The following is a 22,944-nucleotide window of genomic DNA, read 5'->3' as shown; positions in this document are numbered from 1 at the left end:
TTTTTTTTTTTTTTTTTTTTGTATTGGGGATTTAACCCAGGGGTGCTTAACCACTGAGCCACTTCCCCAGCCCTTTGTGTTTTCTATTTTGAGACAGGGTTTCACTAAGTTGCTTAGGTCTCACTAAGTTGCCAAGGCTGGCCTCGAACTTGTGATCCTCCTGCCTCAGCGTCCCAAGTCCCTGGGATTACAGGCACGCACCACCACACTTGGTCCCAATTTCTTAAGGGTCCCTGCTGTTTATTGTGAAGCACTGTCCTCTCTGACTTTTACAACGAATGCCTTTTGTGCAATTCTAGTCTAGCCCCACTTGCTAAGGAACCCAGGAGAGGGAGGACAGAGAAAGGATCAGAGGGCAAGGAGTTCTCTGGGATTGGGGGTGAGGCTCAGACAGGTGATCACTTGGAACTAGTGATTCAGGGTCCCAAAGTATCATGATATCAAGTGAATATAGCCACTTAATAGGTTTGACACACAGTCCTGGCTCCAGGGTCTGTATATGTCAGTCACATTCACCAATTGGCCCCATAGGGTCCTGAACACACAAATATACTCCACCAGGTTTGCAAGCACAGGCACAGACAGGGAGAGCACTTTAAGCTAAAAATTAACTGCAGGTGCATGGGTTAGAGCTTCGAGAATCAGAGAAAAGACACTGTGTATGAATATGAACAGTTAACACATGGTTGTGTACACACACACACACACTCAACATTGGATACAGGTCAGACCTAAATTTAGTCTCCAGTGTGATCTTGGCTCCCAGTGTCACAGATAAGCACATGTGCATAACAGGTCTAGGCAAAGAAGGTGGGGTCCTTAACCCTGGGTTCAAATATACAAGGTGTGAGACTTAGAGCAAGTTATTTGATCACTGTGCCTCTCTTTCCTCATCTGTAAGATGGGGATGTTTGTAAAGATGAAATAGGAGGGTGTGTGTGTGTGTGTGTGTGTGTGTGTGTTGAATCATACCTGCAACATTGTAACTGGGAACTGCTTAGTAAATGCTAGTTATTCTCAACAAAGGACCCAGAGATTTATTTGTGGGCACACATATGGACGTACTAAGGTAGACATCTGCATCGACCTCCATGGCCAAGGTCAAAACCGTGATTCAACCACAAGTCATTTTGTAGAATCAAAGTTGCAGACAACAAACTAGAGAACCAACACTCAGACGTGGACCCACCAGATCAGACTCCAGGGCAACACCCAGACATAGGGCCAGGCATTCAAAGTCAAAGACTTATCAGATGACTGGGATAGGTCATGTTTATCCATTTCCAGATCAACCCCCAAGCAAAATCCATGGTGTTCAAGGTCACTCATCAGGTTTCACCTACAGGGACCTGGTTCATGCATATGGGCAGGATGTGGAACCCCCCAATACACACACACACACACAGGGGCATACACCTATGACAATAACAGTGAAGTCTCGGTAGCATAATGTAGGTAATTTATATAATAAGCACTCAATAAGGATTGAAAAACTAAGTGCACAAACTCTGGGTTCAAATCCTACCTCTGTCACGTGCACACACACACACACACACACAAACAATGGCGGCATGCACAAGGACATCAGGACATTTCCAGGTCACAGGACCACAGCCTCCTACAATGGGCAGTGTGCATGTGGGCAGGGTGTATACCCCCAAGGTCACAGCCGTGTACACAGACACCCTCACTGGGGCTGGATTTGCATAATTGGACCAAATGCCCCCACTCTTCCCACCAAGTTGAGGGTGAGGCGGGAATGCGGATGTGGTACATGAGGGGCTTAACTGAGGAAGGGTGAGGTCCTCTACGGAGAAGGGTGTGAGGGCACTGGCTGAACAGCTGGGCACCGGGCTGCACCTGGCCAGTCCGAGCTGGAGGAGGGTGGAGGCCCCAGCTGGGTGCAGCAGGCAGGTGGGAGGCAAGGAGGGGGGCACAGGGAAAGCCCCAAGGGAGGCTGGCAGCATGGGGAGGCCTGAGGGGTGAGGGGCAGGAGGGGGTTAAGGAACAGATCTACTTGAGAATTTCTCCAGGGAGGCATCAGGTTACATGTGATTTATCCAGGGGTAGTGGCAGAGCTTGGGCTGGAGCTAAACTGCCACCCAGGTGACCTTGACCTAGTGGCCATCCCTCTGGCAGTTGAGGGATGTGGTGCTCACTTCATATGGGCCCTCGAGGGCCCCATGTTTCATTCTCAACCACCACCCGTGGGGAGGACTGCCATCTCCATCATGCACTGGGGAACTAGAAGGTGGCAGAGGTGGGATTTGAACCCAGAGTCTGAATTCTTGGCTTCTCCACCCTGTTCAATGTTTATTACATGCATTACCCACATTATGTTGCTGAGGCCTCACCATTATTGTCACAGGTACCTGCTGTCTTATCCGGAAAATACTTGAGGTCCAGAGAGGTGAAACACGTTTCTCAAGGTCACCCAGCAAGGAAGGGGCAGGCCCAAGACTCAAACTCAGATTTGTGAGATGCCAGAACTTTGGACACTGTCATGGGCAGGGAGAGGTTCCAGACAGCAGTTTCCAGAGTCCCAGTGGCTTTTAGGCTGGCACAAGGACTCAGGAGCTTTGGCAGGTGGCTCAGGTGGGATGAGGGTGGGGGCAGGGTCATTGGTGGTCTCTGTGAGGTAGGTGCTTTGGGGTCTCGGGACCTATGCGTTCTGTGGAGGGCACCATGCTCCCAGGCAGTGGGACCCACCCTCGGCCCCCTCACCTGCAGATGTCACCAGGATGGAGAAGATGAGCAGAAGCCACATTGTGGAGAAAGGCCAGGGCTCAGCGATGTCTGTGGAGAGGAGAACCAGAACCGGGCTGTGTCTGGACCCCACCCCCAGGATGCCTCCAGGCACCAGCTCATTCCTCCCCCCCAACCCCCTGCTGCTTAAAACCTCCTTCTCCCCACCTTCTCCCCTAGCCCCCCACCACCTGCTCTTCCTGCTGGGTCCCCATCTCTGGAGGGTCTACTGTTCCTCTAGGCACCAGGACAGACCCCAGGTGCCCCCGCACCATGCCAACAGCTCCTGATCTCTCCATCCCCAAGGCCCTGGCTCAGGACCCAATCCCAGCCTCCCCTGTGGCCTCTGGGGTCCCCTTCAGTCTAGCACTTCCCCAGCCTGTCTTCAAACCAAGGTCCCCCTGGGCTCGTCCACTCCCAGAGCTGGCCGTCCATGCCCCTCCCTGCTCACAGCCCCCACAGACCCCTTAGTGATCCCGGGATACAGTCCCAGCCCCTCAGCCCCACCTTAGAGGACGTGAGCGCGCCCTTGCCCTCCAGCCTGTCTGGCTGGGTCTCCGTGACCTTGTCCTTCTAGTGCTGCTGTTCCCCCTTCTGCAGTCCCATGGCTTCACACCTTTGCTCAGGCTGTGCCCCATCAGGTATGCCCTTCTCTTCAAGGTCCACTTCACCCCCGCAGGCCTTTTCTGACCTCCCTGGCCCTCGGTGGCGTCTCCCTCCCCCACCAGACTGGGAACTCCTTGAGAGCAGGCCCCGGCTGACTTGGTTCTGGATTCCCAGCTCTGCGGCTGCCGGGTCTGGCCAATGGGGGATTTGGGGAAGCTTTGGGAGTGAGTCCCAGTCCTTCCCTACCTGTCCTTCAAGGCTCAGCCGGGTCTTCTCCGGGCGGCCCAGTGCCTAGCGCTTGTCTTCTGGACTCCTGCCTCCATGTAGCACAGACACCCACTCACAAATGCTGTCTGGCCTTTCCCTGTCCCCCATCTTGGGGGCTCTGAAGAGGGGGCTCAGGTCAGCTTGGGTCTGTGTCCCCAGCCAGCTTGGGGCCTGGCATGCAGGAGAGAGCTCTGGAAGGTTGTTCTCCTGGGTTCTGGCACAGATGCTTTCAGTGACATCCTCTGGCACACTCTATCTCCCCTCCTCCCATAGGGGCTTTTCTAGAAGCTTCAGGACATTGGGCCCTCAGTAACGGACACGTGGACCTATCCAGTACCCTTGACACTCGATTCCCCCAGGGTGGTCTGTGTTGCCCCTCGCCCGCTCCGGCTTCCCAAGTTCTTTCTTAAAGATCTCACCCCCTCCAGATCTCCAGGAGCATCTAGGGCAGCTTGGGTGGCCGCAGAAGGGAAGCAGGCACCGGAATGCCTGAATTTATAAGGTCCCAGCCCCACCTGGGTCTCGGGTTGGGTGGTGTAGGGTGGGGTGAGAGGTGTCTGAGAGCCAGGTTTACAGGCTGGACGCCTTGGTGGCTGGTGGGGTGGGGGACTAGGTTTAATGAGCATTTATGGGCTGAAGTTATTGTCTGAGTCTGTGAGAAGGAATTTTCCTCCAGGGGCAGGGGACAGGAAGGCAAGTGCAAGAAAATTTGGAGGACCTCAAAATACAGAGCTTGGAATTTGGGGTGTGGAGTGTGGAAACTGGATTCTAGAGTCATACGTCTTGTTCCTGGGGCAGGATTCTGGATCTTGGATTCTGGAGTTGGAGCTTGGATTCTGGATCTGGAGCTTGAGTTCTAGACTTTGGGGTCCTGAATTTGTCATTCACAACTGGAAGTCTGGAGTGTGAATTCTAAAGTCTGAGTTCTGGGATCTCAGGTCTGGAATCTGGATCCTGGGGTCAAGGTTTTGAATGCTCTTTGAGGTCTCAGACTTGGATTCTAGACCCCAGGTATTTGGATCTAGAATCCAGATTAGGAATCTGGACTTGAGGTCAGAGAACTTTACACATGCTGTGTGAAGCCTGGGGCCTAGAGTACAAATGGTAGATTTTGGATTTTGATGCCTTGGTTCTAGAGTCTGCTCCAGACTCAGATTTGGAATATGAAGTCTGGGGTTCCAGATCTACATTGCACATTTAAAAGGCTGGACTGGGAGACAGACTTGGCTTCCACAAGTCTGAGATCGCTAGGATCTTGACTGTAAAGTATGAATTTAGAGACTGGGAACCTAGGTCTGTATTGTGGATTCTGTGGTCTTAATTTTGGGTTCTGGAGCATGAAATTTGCATTCTGGAGGCCAGAGATCAACACTAAGATGACCCAAGGCTTCAGGTATTTGGGGCTGGCTTCTGGTGTCTCAGAACCCCAGAGGGCTCTGAGAAATTGTCTACAGTCTCACTAATGAGTAAGTTCAGAGAGCAGGAGGGACTTACCTCAAGTCAACCAGCAAAGGTTGGGACCTGTTCTACACACCATCCCTCTTCTGTCTGGGAAGGCATCTCCTTTATGGGAAACTGCTGTATGGTTGGGACTCGGCCCCTCCAGAACCAAAGGCCTTCCAAATCTCTAGAATATCAGACTTTCAGATTCTAGGCCCCAAGACATTCAGACAGTCTAGGTCCTCAGACACTGTGGAACCCAGGCTTTTAGAATACTCTAAAACCACAGATCTCCAGACACCCTGAAACTCTGGAGCTTCCAGTGTGCAGGAGCCCCAGACCTTCGGGCATACTAGAACTTCAGGTCTCCAGCCATGAGAACTCCAGATCTGCGGACATTCTGGATCCCTAGGCTGAGAGCTATTCTAGAGCTCCTTCGCCCCTTTGTCTCCCCCAAGTTCATGCTCTCGGCCACAGCTTCAGTTGCAGGCTCTGGGCCGTGCCCCTGTGCTCAGTTACCCATCTGGTTATGATGGCTTCCTCCTTAACAACCTCCACAAAGGGGCGGCACAGCCATAAGTCATACAGAGGACAAGAGGCAACGGGTAGGAATCCAGCGTTCTGACCCCAGGCACCGCTGGCTGGCCTGCGGCCCCCTGGCCGCCTGCGGCTGTTGGCAAGCGGTGGTGGTGACAGATGAGCCACAGGCCTCCCGTGCCAGGCCTGTGTTGAGGGCCTTCCATCACGGCCGGCCGCACGTGCTCTTCCTTGCAGCCCACGCAGGCAGGTACTGACATCGTCCGCGTGACACCGACCAACCTTGACACCGGATCTGGAGCACGACCGCCCCTGCGCAGCGACTTCAGCAACCCGCCTCCTGCCGGCTCTGGCCGGCTCAGACCCGAGCAGTGCTCCCGGCTTTCTCCGCAGATGCCCTTCACCTGCCCAGCTGCGGCCTGAGCCTTCTGACCCCCTCTAACCCACCAAGTGCGTTCTCTCCTCCTTCAGCCTCCGGCAGCGACCTGCTCCCGCGCAGCCCCTCCCCAGTGCCCTCAGGGCCCTCTCACTCGCAGGGCCCTAACTCATTTCAATCTCCAGACTCCCTATGGGACCATCCCACCTCCACGACCACCCATTTATATCACCAGACACCAGAAACCTGTCCACCCTCCCCTCCCCACATTCCCTGCCATCCATCCATCCCCAGTCCTTGACCTTCGGCCCCAGCCTCCCCACCAACACCTTTTTCCCTCCTCTCTGTCCCCTTGGCCCGGCTCCAGCTCAGTCATTCTCTCTCCCTGGCTCCTGGCCCCAGGCCCCAGCAGTCTTCTTGCCCTCATCTGGCAGTCTATTCCCTTGGTGGTGGCAGCCACCACATGGCCACAGAGGGTCTTTGCATACCCATAGCTCACCGCTCCCCTCCCCTGCTCACAGCCTCCCCTGAAGTGGCTCCCTATAAACCTGATCATCAGAGGACCACCCCAGAGAGCTTTTCTAGGAGAGTCACGTTAATGTGTACAAGGAGATAGCTTGCCCTGTCCATGATGTCTGCTAAGTCCACTCCTGGAGGTGGAATTGTTCAAGACCACACAGGCTGCTAAAGTTGGGGGGTCAAGAGACTAGGGTCCTGGGTGGCCCCTTGGGTGAGAAGCATCACCTATCTATTGCTTGGGTGCTTGGGGGGGTCTTAGGTTGGGGTGGGCAGAGGGGGTGGGGCCTTCCTGGGTTGGATGAGATAATACCCATGGAACAGGTGTGTGAATTGTAAAATCAGGCTGAGTCTGAAACACCGGTTAACACAACACCTAATTCAGACCTGGGCTCTGGAACAAGCTGGGCTGGGTGTTAATCCTGTCTCTGCCACCCAGTGCTGTGTGCCCTTGGGCACATTTCCGGGCCTCTCGGTGCCCTGGCTGCCTGTCTAAGTGGGAGTGGCGATTGCCTCTTCCTCCTCTGTAGAGGAGACATGAAGGCCTGATGTGATATCAGTGCAGGGTAACTCTAAACCCTTTTTTTTTTAATGGTGGGGATTGAACCCAGGGGTGCTCTCTCACTGAAATATATCTCCAGCTCTTTTTTATTTTGACACAAAGTTTCACCTTGAACAGGCTGGCCTTGAACTTGCTATCCTCCTGGCTCAGCCTCCTGGGAAGCTGGGATTACAGGGAATGAGGGGGTCCTTCTCAGGTGACAGTTGGCAGCAGCAGATCCAGGACTGAAGGGAACTTTGTTTCTTGATCTCCTGGGGTGGCACTTTTCTCAGAATCCCTGAACCCCCTTTATCAAGAACCCTGTTTTACAGATGGGGAAATCGAGGCTCAGGGAGAGAACATGAATGTGTGAGACCCGAGCGTGAGAGTGTGACATTGAATGGAAGACCGCCACGTGTAGAACATAGCTTTTCTCTGAGACTTTATTTTTTGGGCCGCGTTGGGGAAGATTGGAGGAGACAGGAAACCTGCCTTTCTTCTTCTTGTCCTGGGAGGGTCCTGACACTAGGTGGCGCCAGCGAGTATTTGTCCATAGGTGGTTCTTTCCACAGCTTGAGGGAGGAGGGCCAGGGCCTGGACCCCTGGGTCAGCCGGAGGAGGACTGGGGCTCTGCAGTCCAGGGTCCCTGAAGTAAGGGGAGGCTTGCCAAGAGAACAGCAGTATATCTGAGGGTCTGGGCAAGGGGCAGGTACATGAACCCCTGCAAAGCCTGGGCAGAGAGGATGTATTGGGGTTTGTCAGACCCTGGGTCGGCACCGTGGTTGTGTGGCCTGCAGTTCATTGTCCCCATCTGGTGGCAGGCATAGGTTGGTATACAGTTGGATGAGTGAGTATCCCTCAGGGGACTCCTCCAAAGGACTGGAGGACCTGCGGCCACTATGGGGCTCCAGACGGACTTCCGCTCCCGGCGCTGCCTCCCACTACTGCCCACCGGCACCCCAGAGCTGCCCTGGGGTCTTCTCCCCACAGTGACTGTTGCGCTTCTGCTCCTCCCTCCCCGTGGCCCTGAGAGCTGGCCTCTTTCTGGAGACCAACAAGCGGGCTTAGGGCGGGATGCTGGCTGCATATTACCAAGGAGAGGTGGCGGAGCAGGGCTCCTGGGGCGGAGTCCAGGCTCTGCAGGAAGCGGGGAGGGAGGGAGAGAGAGAGGAGAGAGAACAGAGGAAGAAAGGACAGGCGGTCGGTGGGGGGATGGGGGGCATCTCCTGGGTCTCAAGCAAAGGCTCAGTCTGAGCCATAGTCCAGTCCCCAACCTTGGACCCTGATTAATTTTATGTGTCAACTTGACTGGACTAAGGGATATGCAAATATTAGGTGTGTTTCTGAGGGAATTTCTAGGAGAGATCAGCATCCAGCAAAGAAGATCTGGCTCCGCCCCTGGGCGTGGCCTTCATCCAGTCCACGGAGGGCGGGAACAAAGAAAAAGTCCCTCCGTCCTTGAGCTGGGCTATCTGTCCTCCCTGCCCTTGGACACTGGTGCTCCTGCTTCTCTGTCTTCTGCACTTGGGCTGAATCACACCACTGGCTTCCTGGTTCTGCAGGTCAGACGGCAGATGGCAGGACTCTGGCCTCCGTAATCACCTCTTGTGCGTCTATAAATCCTGTGGGCTTTATGTTTCTGGGAAACTCTAACACTGACCCTCCTCTTCCCTCATCCAGCCCCCACCAAACACAAACAATGAAAATGAGAGGACTTCCACCCCCACCCTTCCTCAGACGCACACACACTCCTTCCCCCATCTGTTCCTCTGGACCACACAGAGGTACACATGTCACCTGCAGGCAGGAGGAAGAGAGCACGGTGCTGGGCTGGGCGCGCACACACACACACACACGCGCGCGTGCACACACACATGAATGGCACAGGTTTGGTCCCAGAGTTTGTGCATCTCAGCAAATTCGTTATCACACTAAGTCACATATGTGGCCATAGTCAGCCATGGACAACTGGACCTGCACACTTAGGTTCTGACAAGGACAGCGCTCTAAGCTGAATACTCTTGGCAGGTGTCAGGTGGCACTTCCAATAACCAGCACAGATGTTCACGAGGGAATGCAGATGGACGGTTAGGACTTGGACACACACACACAGAGACCCCATCTAGCCTCCAGTGTGGCCGGGACATTGATGTCACCCAGGCACACGCCACACACAGGACCCGGACATGCAAGGGAAGATCTTACTAAGGTGCATAGGGAGAGACGCCAAGGTGCCCTCAGGCCCCTGAGACAAAGGCAGTCAAGGTTCTGTGGTACAGTGGCCACACCCAGAGGCCACCCACCTGGGTTCACACATACCAGCTCTGAGTCCTCGAGAAACTCAGTTGACTACAGTGAGCTTCCATCTCCTCCTCTGTTATGTGGGGGCTCTCAAGGGTTAAATGGGAAACTGTGTGTGTGTGTGTGTGTGTGTGTTTACACATCTGGATGGGTGTGATAATGCCTGCCATATCATAACTGCTTCATAGCCAGATGTGCTGGTGCACACCTGAAATCTCAGCAGCTCAGGAGGCTGAGGCAGGAGGATCACAAATTCAAAGCCAATCTCAGCAACTTAGGCCCTAAGCAACTCGGTGAGACTCTGTCTTTAAGTAAAATTAAAAAGGTAAAAAGGATTAGGGATGTGGCTCAGTGGTTAAGTGCCCCTGGGTTCAATCCTCAGTACCAAAACAAACAAACAAACAAAACCCCCTGCTTTATAAACATGAGTTGTTTTAATCAGATACATGATTTATTTAGGGGACATATGTATGGATACTCACATTGTGGAAATCAGTCCTCCATTTCCTTTGGATGTGTGAACAGTATGCTTGGGGCATTTGCAGCCCCGGGGCTGGACATACACACACCTCAGGCAGACCTTAAAGTACAATCCAACACACACACATGCACGCACGCACGCACATACAGAGCAGGAAGGGTGCTCCTTAGAACCTGGCCGCTGGCACTGTGGGAACATAAAGTGAAACACAGCTCAACGGCCTGTGTGTCCATCAGCCACCCCGAGGCGTCTCCCCTCCTCTCAGTGCCTGGCGTCTGGGGCTCTGCCGTCTCTGGGACTCTGCTCTGTGTGTCTGCTTCTGACTCAGCGTCTGCCTGACTGTGTCGACCCATCTCCATCCTGGCCCCCGTGTCCTCCCGCACACAGTGTTACACAGGGATCTCTTATGTCCGGGGTTCCTTCTCCAATGCCAGGCTCCAGCCTGACACCATGCAGGCCACACCCACTGGGTCCCGTGTGGGCAGCAGGGCCTGTCCTACCAACAGGACGTCGCAGTGCACCTGGGTGCTTTACAGCTCATAGGCCGACGCTGTGGGAAGCCGCGGACAGTGGCTTTGGGTGGTTGCTCTGGGGCACCCTGTACTTTCCTGGCGCACCCTCTTGGGGCTGTGTGGGCAGGTGGTTCCCCGCAAGCTGAGTGAGGGACAGACCAGAGTAGGCCACCTGGTCCACTGACCCTTTGGGATCCTATTACCTTCACCCCAGACTCTGAAGCCACTGGCTGTGGTGTCCCCTGCCACTTGCCCCTGGTAGCTGACCTCCGCTCCTGCCCTCCTGTCCTTGGACCCAACCCTCTAGGTCAGGATCACATCAGGACTTCAGGAAATGCCATGTTCCCAGTCTCCTCCATTTTCTCCCCAGGGACCTGTGAGAGTAAGTCCCATGTCCCTCTACACCAGGGGCTGGGCACAGACTCTTCCTCTGTCACAACCCAAGAATCGCGGACCCCCTGCTTTCTCACAACCAGCAGCCCAGACCCCAGGACCTGCCTCGGTACAGGACGTGGTGGTGGCTAGCAGAGAGAAGCCGCGCCGTCCACCTGCCCAGCCCAGCCCAGCCCAGCCCACCAATGCGGACCCCGCCTGGAGAGGGGCCAAGGATTCCTGAGGATGGTCCTTGTCCCCAACCCTGACCCTTCCCACCCTTCCCCCTGCATTGTATTCACAGTTGCTGCTGTGGATTTCTGCAGATGTCTCTGGCTTTTAAAACTAGACCGCTGTCCTCTCTCTAGCTTGTACCGCTGCCCGTTCTCTCCAGACGTTCCTGTCTCTCCCTGTCCCGTTTCTGTAGGACTCAGGAGAGTAGAAGGCAAAAGAAACAGGGAGAGAACGGCTCTGTGGCGGGGGTAGACACACACATGGGTGCACACAGGTGGCTCATTGGTCAGTTCTGGTCCCCAGCACAGAGCCTCTAAAACCCTTGGGATTTCCTGGATAATAAGCATATTTTGTTCTAATGACATGACTATTTTTTTTTTGTACCAGGGATTGAACCCGGGGGGTGCTTAACCACTGAGCCACATCCCCAGCCCTTTTTTGCATTTTATTTAGAGACAAGGTTTCACTGAGTTGCTGAGGGCCTCACTAAGTTGCTGAGGCTGGCCTGTAATTTACGATCCTGCTGCCTCAGCCTCCAGAGTCACTGGGATTACAGGCATAAGCCACTGTGCCCAGCATGATGTGACTTTGGATTGGCCCCCGGGAAAGGAGTGTGGACCGGCTCCCTCCATTTCTCCCCCGCCCTTCCTTCCTCAGTCTCTCTGGGAGACACAAGTGTCCACAGCGCCACCTACTGACACTCTTTAATTTGCCCGCTGGGACTGAGAAAGCATTGTTGCACAGTCTGATAGGTGTGGTCCCTCTCACCAAGATCCCTTCTAGGAACACACTGACTCATGTGGGTCACACACAGACATGAACATGTTTAGCTGTCACACAGATGGGTGCCACACTTTGGAAGGACGCAGCAGGCTGGTCTCAGGGACACACGAGCAGATTTGCAATACTCTGGTGGCAGGTCCAGACACGTGCACAGGTGTGCAGTGGCAACAGATGTGGAGTCACACGGACAAGTAATGACACCGCTGGGCACACAAGTCCTGGAAATCGTGTGTGACAGTGTGTAGAGTATTGCTGACCAGGGAACTCGACTGAGCCCCAGGGTCCGAGTTTAGCTGGGTCACACATAGACATGGTGGATCACCTTCATGGATGACCTTCAGTGTCCAGCCCTCCAGAAGTCTGGCTGATATGAGGCCCCAAAGCCCTCACTATGAATCACACTGTCAGACTGTTGGGGGGTCCAGGCCCCGGGGCAAACAAAGTCACTCTAATCAGGCAGGAGAATCCCGAGGTGTGGACACGGCCTCCCAGGAGCCGAGGGCCAAGGCCTGACCCTTTGGACAAGGTCCAGCCTCTGCTGCACACTCTCCTTCACAAGGTCATGTCAAGACTCCGATGTGTATGTGAGGTGCTCGTGGGGCTACGGGAGCCACCACTGCATGGGGACAAGAGGCCACACTGCTGCTGGTGGTGCTCCAGAGAGACTCAGGGTCAAATGGGCAAGAAAATGGGTTTTATGAAAGTCAGCTTTGAAGGATGATAGAAGAAACTTTTTTTTTTCTTAAAATTTCCATCTTCAGAAAACTCAGGAGCCAGGAAAGCTTTTTACAAGGGGTCAGGTAGGACTGGATGTGGTGGCATCTGCCTGTGATCCCAGAGACTCTGGAGGCTGAGGCTGGAGGATTGCAAGTTAGAGGGCAGCCTCAGCAACTCAGTGAAATCCTGCTTCAAAATAAAAATAAAAAGGGCTGGGGATGTGGCTCAGGCAGGGATGCTGCTGATGGGATCCATCCCTAATTCTTACAAATGAACGACTGAGTGAATGAATGGGACAGCAGAGTGGGACAAAAGGCAGGTGGATATGCAGATTTATTAGCCAGACAACCTGCCAGTCTCAGCTTTTTATTTCTGCCCTTCATTTCTGCCTTGTGACCAGCACGCGCCTGGGTCTGTGCTGGCCTCGCTGAACACCTAGCCTGGGCCAGGCCAAAGGTCAGCACTTGCAAACACTCATCTCCTCCTCACAGCACCCTTCTAGGTGGATACTACTGGCATCATTGGACAGCAGAAGGGGTGCCCACTAGGTCAAGGTCACTCTGGATCCAGCGGTCTTCAGAGACTATGATCAGTTGCCATCTGCAGAGAAACTAATTATGACTTGATCTCTCTGCCCTGAAGAAGGTGGTGGTGACTTCATTAACTCCCTACCTGACTCTGCCCCTGGGGCTCTCTGAGACCGCCCCCTACCAAGTCCCATCAGCCCCTCTGCCTGCTCCCTCTCCACCTGCCCACTGCGCCAGGCTGGGGCCCTTTTGGACCCCCCTTGCAGGTGCAGCCTCAGTGCCCAATGCTTGCCAAATACTCGGAAGGGTCTGAGATTTTACTAACTTGCAAAGAAAAAGTCTGCTGCGGTGTCCAGATGCTGGAACACAGGACACTCTTGGGTCCAAGCTTCATTACTCACGGCAGGCAGAGCAGCGCGAGCCTCAGGTTTCCTCTCTGTTCAGACTCTGACCACAAATCCCACGGAGTCAGAGATCAGAGCAGCGCAGGCAGCTTCTGTGCAGCCGCAGTTTGCGCCACCGGCAAGGAACCCGAGCCCAGAATCCTTAATCTTCGATGGGCTACTTGCAAACCGGCCCAGCCTGTGTCCCTGAGGGAGCTACGTCTTCATTATCCGGGGCTGCAAATAGACCTGCCCTAGAGAGACATTTATTTATTGCCCGCAACAGTAAACAAGGCTGCTGTAAGAGAGATGTTATCTTTATTACCCAGGACGTAGGAAACTAGATCCGAGGCAGACAGAATCTGGCAAGGCTTCCCGCTCTGGGCAAACATCCTTGAAAAGGCAGCCCAGGGGCGGGGCACAGAAGACCTCAGAAACCCGTCCAGGCTGCCTGGCTGCCTTGCGCCGGCATCTGCTCAGCAGTCCCGGTCAAACACTGTCTACCACATCCCGCGGAACCAGGGTTCCCGGTCCACCTCCCGACCTTGGGTGGGCAGCCCATTGGGGAACCTATAATAAGGGCGGGGCTCAGAAGCCGGGGGATCTGGGTTTGGATGGGGCTCGGGGTGGGAACGCCTAGGGGATCCGCTTCTGGAGAGGACGGGGCTGGAGCCCTGGTGGGCTGAGTTCCAGATGTGTGGGGCTTGCTGCTCCTGATGTGAGAGAGGCAGGGCTGGGACCTTGGCCCAGGGTCTGGGGAGAGGGTGATGGGACCACCCCGGCGCCCCAGATCTCCAAAGGCACCGAGGACCAAGGCGGCCCATTCTCAGCGGCTCCTCACCGCGAGGGCAGCACCTGGGCCCGCAATCTGCGCATGCGCGCTGCCCTCTTCCAAAGGGTTTTGGGCCGAGGGAGGAGGGGCCTGCATTTAAGGGTTTCTTCCAGTTCCACCGTCTTCCCGGGTCTTCCACGTCTCTTGCATTGTGCCCCAATCAGAATTATCTCAGCCAAATCTTTTGAACAAAGACCAGTCAGGGCCAGGTGTGGTGGTGCACTCCTGTAATTCCAGCGACTCAGGAGGCTGAGGCAGGAGGATCTCGAATTCAAGACCAGTCTCGGCAACCTAGTGAGGCCCTAAGCAACTTAGCGAGATGCTGTCTCAAAAACAAAAAACAAAACAAACAAACAAACAAACAAAACCAAACCAAAAAACACCAAATTCCAGGGATGTGGCTCAATGGTTAAGTGCACCTGGATTCAATCCCTGGTACCAAGGTGTGTGGGGGGAAAGACTAGTCAGAGCTGTCTGTGGACCTCAGGGTGCACACACAGGCCTGGAGGGCAGAGGCAGGAACCCCTGTGCTGTCCCGCTGAGCCGGAGGTGTGGGAGGGGTGTGGGCAGGTTTTGGAGTCAGTACTCAGCCATGCTTGGTTTTCTTTGGCCACATGATGTGCTGGGGACAGATTTGAGGCTGGAGCTTGAAGATCAGTGAGAGTGGAGGGAAGGGTTGGAGTTGGCTGTGCTTTTGTGGAGTTTGGGGATTGGGGATGTCTGGTTGGCTGGGGATGGCCTGGGTGGAAATGGGATTATTCTGAGGTTGTATGGGAACTGTGTGGGGATTGGCTCGGGGTGGAGAGTGGCAGCCACAGACATGGGCTTGTGTGGTATGTGAGGATGGGCATGAGTTTGGAATCGTTTCAAATGCGGGGAGCCGTAGCAGTTTGGTTGAGTTAGGTTAGGTTGGGTTGGTGTGTGTGATGCAGGTGGACTGGGTTGTGTTAAACGGCCAGGGTTAAGTTTGGTTGAGGTTTGGATGGGGATTTGGAGATGCTTGGGAACAGTAGATCCAGGAGGATCTAACTCAAGCAGAGGCGGACTTCCTCTCCCAGGATGATTCCAGGGCACCCTGATCTATGTGTGTGGGGGTGAGGCCCTGGTTGAGCACATCCCTCTATCCCTGCCTTTAGATCTTTAATTGTGATTATCTGAGTCCCTCTCCTGTCACCCTCAGAGCACTTGGAATTTACTTGTCCCTCACTTAGGAAAGAGGGAAGATTTTATCAAGTTCCTGAGACACAGCCAGGGCTGGATCCCTGTGAACTGTTTGGTTTTACAGAGCAGCTGAACTAGCCCAGCCGGAGGGACTTTAGGAAGCCTTACCGGGTGTCAGTGGAAGTGGCAGGGCTCTCATTCTTGATTCTCTTCTGTGGTCCTCAAATGCGATTTTAAATGTCACTTAATCTTGAGGTGCATAAGCCTGGTTCCTGAGACTGAAATATGCTATTGAGGAGAGGACAGTGGCTTTTGCATGGGGGTGCTCCTGACCTGGGTGGGCATGATAGGAATCCCTGACGTACAGATTGAGTGCCCGGGGCTGGAGAATGAGGATGGAGATGGGCATATTTGTGTGTGTGTGTGTATCTATCTATCTATCTATCTATCTATATATATATATATATATAGAGAGAGAGAGAGTGTGTGTGTGGGGGCGTCATGGGAAACCCACGTCATTTGGAAAACACTGGATTTTGAAGTGCTCAGGAACTCAGTCCAGGAGACTCATATTTTCGGATTGGCAGGTGGATCTATAGAACCATAAGGTTTATTATAAGAGCAGCAGTAGATTTAGGGGCCCAGATTCTGGGTGTGGAAGTGTAATGATCCGAGTTCTGCATCCAAGGCTTCTTTTTCAGGGACATAAGAACTTGGAGGGTCAGCGTCTTGGCCAGGGTGGCATAGGGATCAGGGAGACTCGCTACCCATGGTGATGGCACTTCAGGGGACACTGGGTCTTGGGCTGCAAAGGCCTGACTTGTGGTTTGGGCACATGGGGCTTTGCATTGAGGGTCAGTCCTATCCCCGTTTCTTTTCACCCTGGGCCTCTCCTTTCTTCCCCTTTTGGATCAAGTCTCTGGGCTGCAGGCCCTGCCCACCTGGCTTCAGGACCTGGAAATGCATCCAGAACAACCAACACTGGGTGCTCCTCCCCTGCAGGGCTCCTGGTGTGGAAGGACGTGTCCAGCTCCCAGCAGCAGGGGGGGGGTCTTGGGGGACCGGAGACTTCATAAGCCTCCTCAGGGAGTTCCTCAGTCCCGAGCTTGCCACCTGCCCCTGGAGGCCTCTGTCACCATGTGGTTCCTGGTTCTGTTCCTTGTCCTGTCCCTGTGGGGGACTGGTGAGACAGAGGGGAATCCAGGAGGGGTAGGGGCCTTGACTCTCACCTCCCTTGAGTCCTTCCTCCCCCACCCAGCCCCCAGCCTGACCCTCCAGGTTTGTCCCTATTTCTCACAGTCCCACATTTAATCCTGCCTCTGAGCCCTCTGTGTGGCCAAATCCGTCACAGTCCTCATTCCCACACCAGGTCCCTGCTCCCTCCCAGGAATCCCTCTTCATGAGTTCTACTCCCTGCCGCCAGCCACTTTTCTAAAGGGACAGATCCCGGACCCTCTCTGTCTCTCTGTCTATTCCAAGGACCTCTCTCAATGACGCTGGAGATCCCGGTCTCCCTCTCAACCCCCTTGAGAGATCCTACTAAATGCTGCTGATTTTTCTCCCCCAGCTGTGAGCCCTTCACCCTGAGCCCCCTCATCCTGCTCCTAGGAAACTCAGATTCCATCAGGACCCCTGCTTATTCCCAGAGCCAGGTTTCCTGGCCTGAGGCAGCAGAAAATCTCCCAACCTGGCGCTGGAGTTCTGAGAATTTCCCCTCATTCCCTGACTCTGCCCAGCCTCTCAGCGGTGGCTGGCCTTTTTCCAAGGTGGAGGGGTCGGCAGGCAGCACCACCAGCCACAGCTGCCAGTTACCCAGAGCACACTCCCGAGATCTGCATCTTTTCAAATCTCCAACCATTCTCCCAGCCTGGGACCCTCAAGCCTCCCAAACCTCCTCTCCCACGGGAAGCTTCTCCTTGGTTTCTTAGAAACCCCTGCCCTCCCAGGACCCACGCCACCATCTCCCAACCTCCAAGGCCCCCCATCACCCTCATGTCCAGACCCCAGGCCCACTGCCTGCTCCAGATGCTGTGTTGGCCCTCCTGCCCCGAGCCCGGGGGTCTGTCCTGCTCCCTAGTTGGAATACCCTTCTACAAACCCAGGGAATGGTCTCAACTCCAGTCCCTTCTCAGCACCCCTTGCCCACGCCCCTGAGTGCCCAGGCCTGGTCCTCTGCCCCCTCAAGCCCACAGCACAGCCCCTTCTTCCCGCCCTAGCCCTGCCGGCTCCCCCTCTCTGCAGGTGCTGCGCCCCCCATCCAGTCTCGGATCATAGGGGGCTGGGAGTGCCAGAAGAATTCCCATCCCTGGCAGGCGGCCGTGTACCATCATGGTTTAGCAGTGTGTGGGGGCGTCCTGGTGCACCCCCAGTGGGTCCTCACTGCTGCCCACTGCTTCAGAAAGTGAGTAGGGGCCTGGGCATGTAGGTCGGTGGCAGAGCACCTCCCCTGGCATGCGCAAGACCCGGGTCCCATCCTCAGCAGCTTGTCCAAAAGAAGTGAGTGGGGCCTGGGAGTCTGGGAGGGGGCTTCTGTGCCCCACGGGGATCGACAGCTGGGCATTTCCCCCACACCAGGTGTGGGACTGAGAGGGAGAGGACGGTGCTGATCCAGGTGGCCTGGGGAGGGGCAGAGCCAGGCTGGACCACCCTGTCCATGGCTGCCCGGCCCCTTTCTGCATCTCTCCCCACGGAATTGTCTCTGTGCCTCTCAGAATCTGGCTGCTCCGTGTGGGGCTGGGGTCTGGCCTCTGTCTTCCTTTCTTCTCCGTCTCTGAGTCTCTGCCACCATCTCAGGCACTGCATGTCTCCCCCTCCATGTCTCCACCCCTCTCTCTTTCTCTGGGTCTCTGGCTCACTCCTCTCCCCCATCACTACTGGCCCCATTCCAGGGGGACCCCGAGAAAAGGCAGGCATGCACCCCAACCTGTGTGCCTGGGAGGGGGCTTCCCGCGCTGCCCTGCCCCTCCCTGTGGGACCACCAGTCCCCTCTGGGGGAGACACAGGGAAGGGCTGGGGGCCCCTGAGGGAGGGGGTGGGGTCCGACCTGGGGCTCTGTGCCCGGCTGCCTGCCCTGCTGGGGCCCTGGCCAGCCGCTGCAGCGAGCCGCTCCTCTCAGCGCACCCCACTTCCTCTCTGCTCCGTCTTCTCTCTTTTTACCCCTGTGCCCCTGTCCTTCTCTGTTTCTTCCTCTCCTTGGGGACCCTCTTGGGCTCCCCGCCCCTCCTCTCCTCATTCTCTCCCTCCCTCTATTTCCCTAGCAATATCGGGGTCGCTCTGGGTCGTCACAACCTGGGTGCTGAGGAGGACACATCCCAGCTGGTCCCTGTCACCTACGCCTTCCCCCACCCGCTCTACAGCATGAACTATCTGAAGAGTGCCACCAGCACCGACGATGACAGAAGCCACGACCTGATGCTGCTCCGCCTGTCGGAGCCTGCCCGGATCACCGCCGCCGTGAAGGTCCTGGACCTGCCCACCCGGGAGCCAGAAGTGGGGAGCACCTGCCTGGCTTCTGGCTGGGGCAGCCTACAACCAGACAAGTGTAGGTCTGGCCAGACCCGCCGCCCGCCCGGGCAGAGGCAGGAGCCTGGCGGGTTCTGGCTACAGTCGTGTTTTCCCCTGGCCCGTAGTCTTGAGCCCAGGGACTCTCCAGTGTGTGGACCTCAACCTCATGCCCAATGACATTTGTAGTAAAGCCTATTCTGAGAAGGTGACAGACACCATGCTGTGTGCTGGGCGCTGGCAGGGTGGCAAGGACACCTGTGGGGTAAGCTCGCCCCTCCCCCAAGCTCTTATGGGAAAGGAATGGGAGGACCCCACTTCTAAGCTGTTGGTGATCTGCCAGCCCCGAGTGAGAGATGGGGCTTCCTGGGCAGAAATTGAGCTGACCTTTCTCTCTCTCTGTCCCTCCAACCCCTAGGGTGATTCTGGGGGCCCGCTCATCTGTAATGGCATGCTGCAAGGTCTCACGTCACGGGGCAGTGATCCCTGTGCCGTGCCCCAACAGCCTGCCCTGTACACCAAGCTGAAGGCTTACCGGAAGTGGATTGAGGACACCATGGTGGCCAACCCCTGAGTGCCCCCGCCCCATCCCTACCCTTAGTAAAACGGAGTATACACCGAGTTCTGGTATCTTCCCACCTTTCTAGACGCAGGGCACCTGGATGCTCAGAACTCACCTGGCCCAAACTAGAGCCTCCCCATCACTGCTGACCTGGGTCCTAAGGTGTGGTCAGGGCTGCAAGGAAAAGGAAGAGGCAGACATAGGTGTCCCCAGTGGTCCTCGGATGGGTGTGAGTGTCTGTCTTCTGCTCCCCTGAGAACACTGACGGTGTCTGCAGACATCTTCTCACACAGCTTCCCCAGGGACACACAGAAGGAGGTGGGTGGCTGTGGCATGTGTGTGATGGAGAGATGGGGCAGGCTTGGGTCCACCCTTGGAGAGGACAGTGACATGTGAGATAAACACTGTTGAGGCACTGAGTAAAGTCTGGAAGCGCAGGGCACCGACACACACTCTCAGCAGGGTGCCACTAAACATCACCTGCTTCATCCTGGGGCGCCCGGGAGCCTAAGGAAGATGTGAGCAGAGAAGGGAGGGTCCCCCTGCGTCATGGGGGACTCACGGGGTGACAAGAGGCCTTGAAGCTGATCCAGTATGGGGGAGGGTGTCCGTGGTCCCCAAACCACCCTCGGACTCAGCGATTTTGTAGCAGGACTCAGAACTCAGAAGAGCCATCGTGCTGTGGTGTCCTGTGGTTCTTTACGGTGCAGAATGCAGATGAAAATCAGCAGAGGAAATGCTCACCAACTGGAGTGTGGAGGGGACAGGGCAAACCCCAGCTGTCCTCTCCCAGTTGGGTCTTGTGGACAATGATGTGTGACAGCACCGACAGAAGGGCTGTCGACTAGGAGGGCTTCCCGGAGCCTTCGTATCCAGCGTTTTTATTGGCGTCTGTCCTCACCTGGCTGACCCCACTCCCTCCCTCCCCAGCCTCTCCAGGGCCTGACCCAGGGCTCCAGAGGTACATAAGTAGGCATTTGCCCAAAATCACATTGTTGGCCTGAACCGTCTGGCCTGGTGCAAGGCCAGCTATAATAAGGTCCTCTCAGGCAGAGAATTCCAAGGCTCCTGGGTTGTCCCCAGGAAGCCACTCAAGGGAGAGTCCTTGATTTGGAAGGTGCAGGAACCCAGCACCTTCAGAGTTAACCTTCCACAGGCAGGGGGTGAGGAAGAGCCGGGAGGAGAGAGCCCTGTGGGTGGGTCTGCTCTTGTGACCGGGTGGACCAGGGAGCTCCCTGAGGATGGGGAATCCAGGGTAGCAGCAGGTTCGAGGGAAGACTGAGCTCTCTGAGGACACAGTATTGTCTCATTTGCTTTCCCAGATCCTTCGGAGTTCCCAGTGAGAGCTGGGCACTGGGGCTGCACCTGGCCAGCTGGGGATGAGGTGGGAGGGAGACTCAGTGGGCTGCAGCCACATGCAGAGAGGGGACCAGGCTGAGCTGCCTGGGGGTGGGAGTGTAAGCCTGGACTGGCAGGCCCCAGAGTCACCCTGGGAGGGGAAGAGAGAGTGAGAGAGCCCGAAGGTGAGTTTCCGCCTGTAAGCGCCCCCCAAACCCACTCCGGAAGGCAGGCAGGAATTCTAGCAGAAGGACAGTGGGCGGAGTCCTGGCAAATGGGGAAGGANTCCTCACACTGTGGGTGGGTGGGTGGGACTTCCGCCCCAGGAGGATGGCTGGACACCAGGGATGGACAATAGCGCCTTCCTCACAGGTCTTCACAGCCCAGGGAGGGGGACGCACACACTGTGCAGGATCACTCGGGGACTGCATTCAGAGTCAGACAACAAGAGGGACTGTGGGAGTCAGGCTGTGCAGTAACAAGGGGGTGGGGGAGCTCTGGTTCCCACAGCAGGCTGGGATTCCACAATCTCCGGGGCTGGCAAACCCACTGGGCTTAACCAGCTGGAAGGGAAGGTGGCCTGGGGAGGGCCTTTGTCGTCTGGTGCAGGGCAGATCTGGCAAGAGCTTGAGATCTGTGGTCCTTTAAGGCCTCCCGTTACACGCACTAAGTCAGGGACCCGTGACGCCTGCCTGAGACAGCTCCCCTACACGATGTGTCTGATTGTCCCCAGGTCCCCCCTCCGCCAAGACTCCTAGAAATGAAGCTAGGAAGCCCGTCACGCTGCGGAAGAGCTGCATTATTTTTTTGTTGAAACAGAAGAAATCTGGGTGTGGAAAGGGACATGAAGCATGGGGTGTGGGGTGCTCTTGAAAGGACCTTAAGGCAGAATTTGTTGGTAGGAGCTGATTAAGAAGAGAGTCTGCGTTTCATCTTGCAGCTCTGGGGGTAGAAGGGCTCTAATAGTTTGGTTGGTGGAAACAGGGACCAAAAGGTGACCTGTACTAAAGAAGACTGAGATGCTAGTCTTGCCTTGATATACCCCAGAGGAAGGGACCTAAATGCTCTGGAGATTGGCATGTGAGGGCGGGTTTGCTATCTAAGACCTGCCCACCGCCCTGAGCCTCAGGGCCTCCCAAGTCCCGGAGCCATCAGAGCTGCCCAGGAGGACTCTGCACATGGTGGTTTGTCCCCCTGGTGAGGACCCTGACCTTGAGAATCTGTAAGGGAGGGGCTGCCAGCCAACCTGCCCAACTTTGTCCTGAGGGAGATACTATCTTTATTGTCTTGAGAGCCAAACAGAACTGCTCCAAGGGGCCTATTGTATTTACTGTCCTGGACATGAAGCACAGTACTTCTGGGGACACATGATTCTTATCCAGGACAGCAAACAAAGCTGCTTTGGCGGACATGACTCTGTGCGAGACTGCTGGCTGGCCAAATGTTTTGGACAGCCGTCTCCAGCCCTGTTGATGCCTGTGCTCTGAGACACAGAACCGCGAGAGACTTGTGGAGAACTGTCCCCAACACATTCAGCTCGTGTCCTCCTCCCTTCTCGGCAGGAGAACCTTGTCCACCTTCCTGTCCTCCTCATCCACCACATGTGTGTTCCCCCAGCTTCCCCAGTGTTCTGGGCCCCGGGGGTGACCGTGGCAGGGGCAGGTGGCCACCTGATTTGGATGTGAAACCCTGCCCCACTGGTGGTATGTGGTGCCTTGGCCTTCAGGGGCCATTTCCATGTTTCTCCATGAAGGCTCATGGTGCCGGAGGGAGTGGGGGGCCAAGGGGTCCCATGCCTGGCAGAGGAAGCAGAGGACAGGGAGAGGGCATCAGAGAGGGCAGAGGGGCCCATCCTAAAGGCCACAGCTGTGGGGAGGCCCTGCCTTTCTTCCGATGAGCTAACTGGTGGCTGGTGCTGGGCAGGAGCAGTCGGGTTCTGACTCAGTGTCACCAGCTCCTTCTGGTGTCTGCGTGGAGATCAGAGTGCAGGGAGGGCTCGGTGCCAGGGTGGGAGTGCAATGGGCCGACCTGAGTGGAGGCCCCTGGTCCTGTCCTCACTGGAGCCCTCTCCCACCTTCCTCACAGGCTCCGGGCCTCAGCCTCTCAGCCTCTACTGCATCCCCCATGCGGCCCCTGCTCACAGCCTCCATGGCTCCCCAGTGCCTCCTGTGAGGTGATCCCTGGAGAGGGGAAGGTCTGCTCCTTCCTTGTC

At 55.9% G+C, this 22,944-nt stretch overlaps 2 protein-coding genes and 1 long non-coding RNA gene across 4 annotated transcripts in view; 1 reads left to right on the top strand and 2 right to left on the bottom strand.

Moving 5' to 3' along the window:
* Klk15 (kallikrein related peptidase 15) overlaps nucleotides 1–3,373 on the bottom strand; it is a 5,556-nt gene extending 2,183 nt beyond the window's left edge. The window contains exons 1-2 of one of the 2 annotated variants that reach the window (XM_015497088.2): nucleotides 3,253–3,373; nucleotides 2,725–2,796 (exon numbers count right to left, since the gene is read on the bottom strand). In XM_015497088.2, the coding sequence (XP_015352574.1) occupies nucleotides 2,725–2,767 (43 nt within the window). In that variant the 5' untranslated portion in view covers nucleotides 2,768–2,796; nucleotides 3,253–3,373. Of the gene's footprint in view, nucleotides 1–2,724; nucleotides 2,797–3,017; nucleotides 3,099–3,252 lie in introns of those variants that run through there. The other variant, XM_048790448.1, reaches the window with a different exon arrangement.
* Nucleotides 3,374–11,732: 8,359 nt separating this feature from the next.
* Nucleotides 11,733–13,566, bottom strand: LOC125612563. The gene is made up of 2 exons (XR_007342976.1): nucleotides 13,281–13,566; nucleotides 11,733–12,614 (listed from the first exon to the last, which is right to left on the bottom strand). It is a non-coding gene; the product is annotated as an uncharacterized LOC125612563 (long non-coding RNA).
* A 2,902-nt stretch (nucleotides 13,567–16,468) lies between these two features.
* Nucleotides 16,469–19,406, top strand: LOC107151706 (kallikrein-2-like). The gene is made up of 5 exons (XM_015497087.1): nucleotides 16,469–16,514; nucleotides 17,573–17,732; nucleotides 18,589–18,872; nucleotides 18,961–19,097; nucleotides 19,251–19,406. Exons 1-5 carry the CDS (start codon nucleotides 16,469–16,471, stop codon nucleotides 19,404–19,406), a joined length of 783 nt encoding a protein of 260 aa, XP_015352573.1.
* Nucleotides 19,407–22,944: the final 3,538 nt, after the last annotated feature.

Source organism: Marmota marmota, unplaced genomic scaffold (genome assembly GCF_001458135.2).
Source record: "Marmota marmota marmota unplaced genomic scaffold, marMar, whole genome shotgun sequence".
NCBI classification, from domain to species: domain Eukaryota; kingdom Metazoa; phylum Chordata; class Mammalia; order Rodentia; family Sciuridae; genus Marmota; species Marmota marmota.
This window is presented reverse-complemented; position numbering and strand designations above follow the sequence as displayed.

What these genes read in the sequence shown, in the direction of transcription:
- LOC107151706 (XM_015497087.1), top strand. Translation starts at nt 16,469, where the DNA reads ATGTGGTTCCTGGTTCTGTTCCTTGTCCTGTCCCTGTGGGGGACTG. An exon ending in CAGCCTACAACCAGACAAGT is followed by an intron (nt 18,873 to 18,960) that starts GTAGGTCTGGCC and finishes CCTGGCCCGTAG; the next exon opens with TCTTGAGCCCAGGGACTCTC. An exon ending in GTGGCAAGGACACCTGTGGG is followed by an intron (nt 19,098 to 19,250) that starts GTAAGCTCGCCC and finishes TCCAACCCCTAG; the next exon opens with GGTGATTCTGGGGGCCCGCT.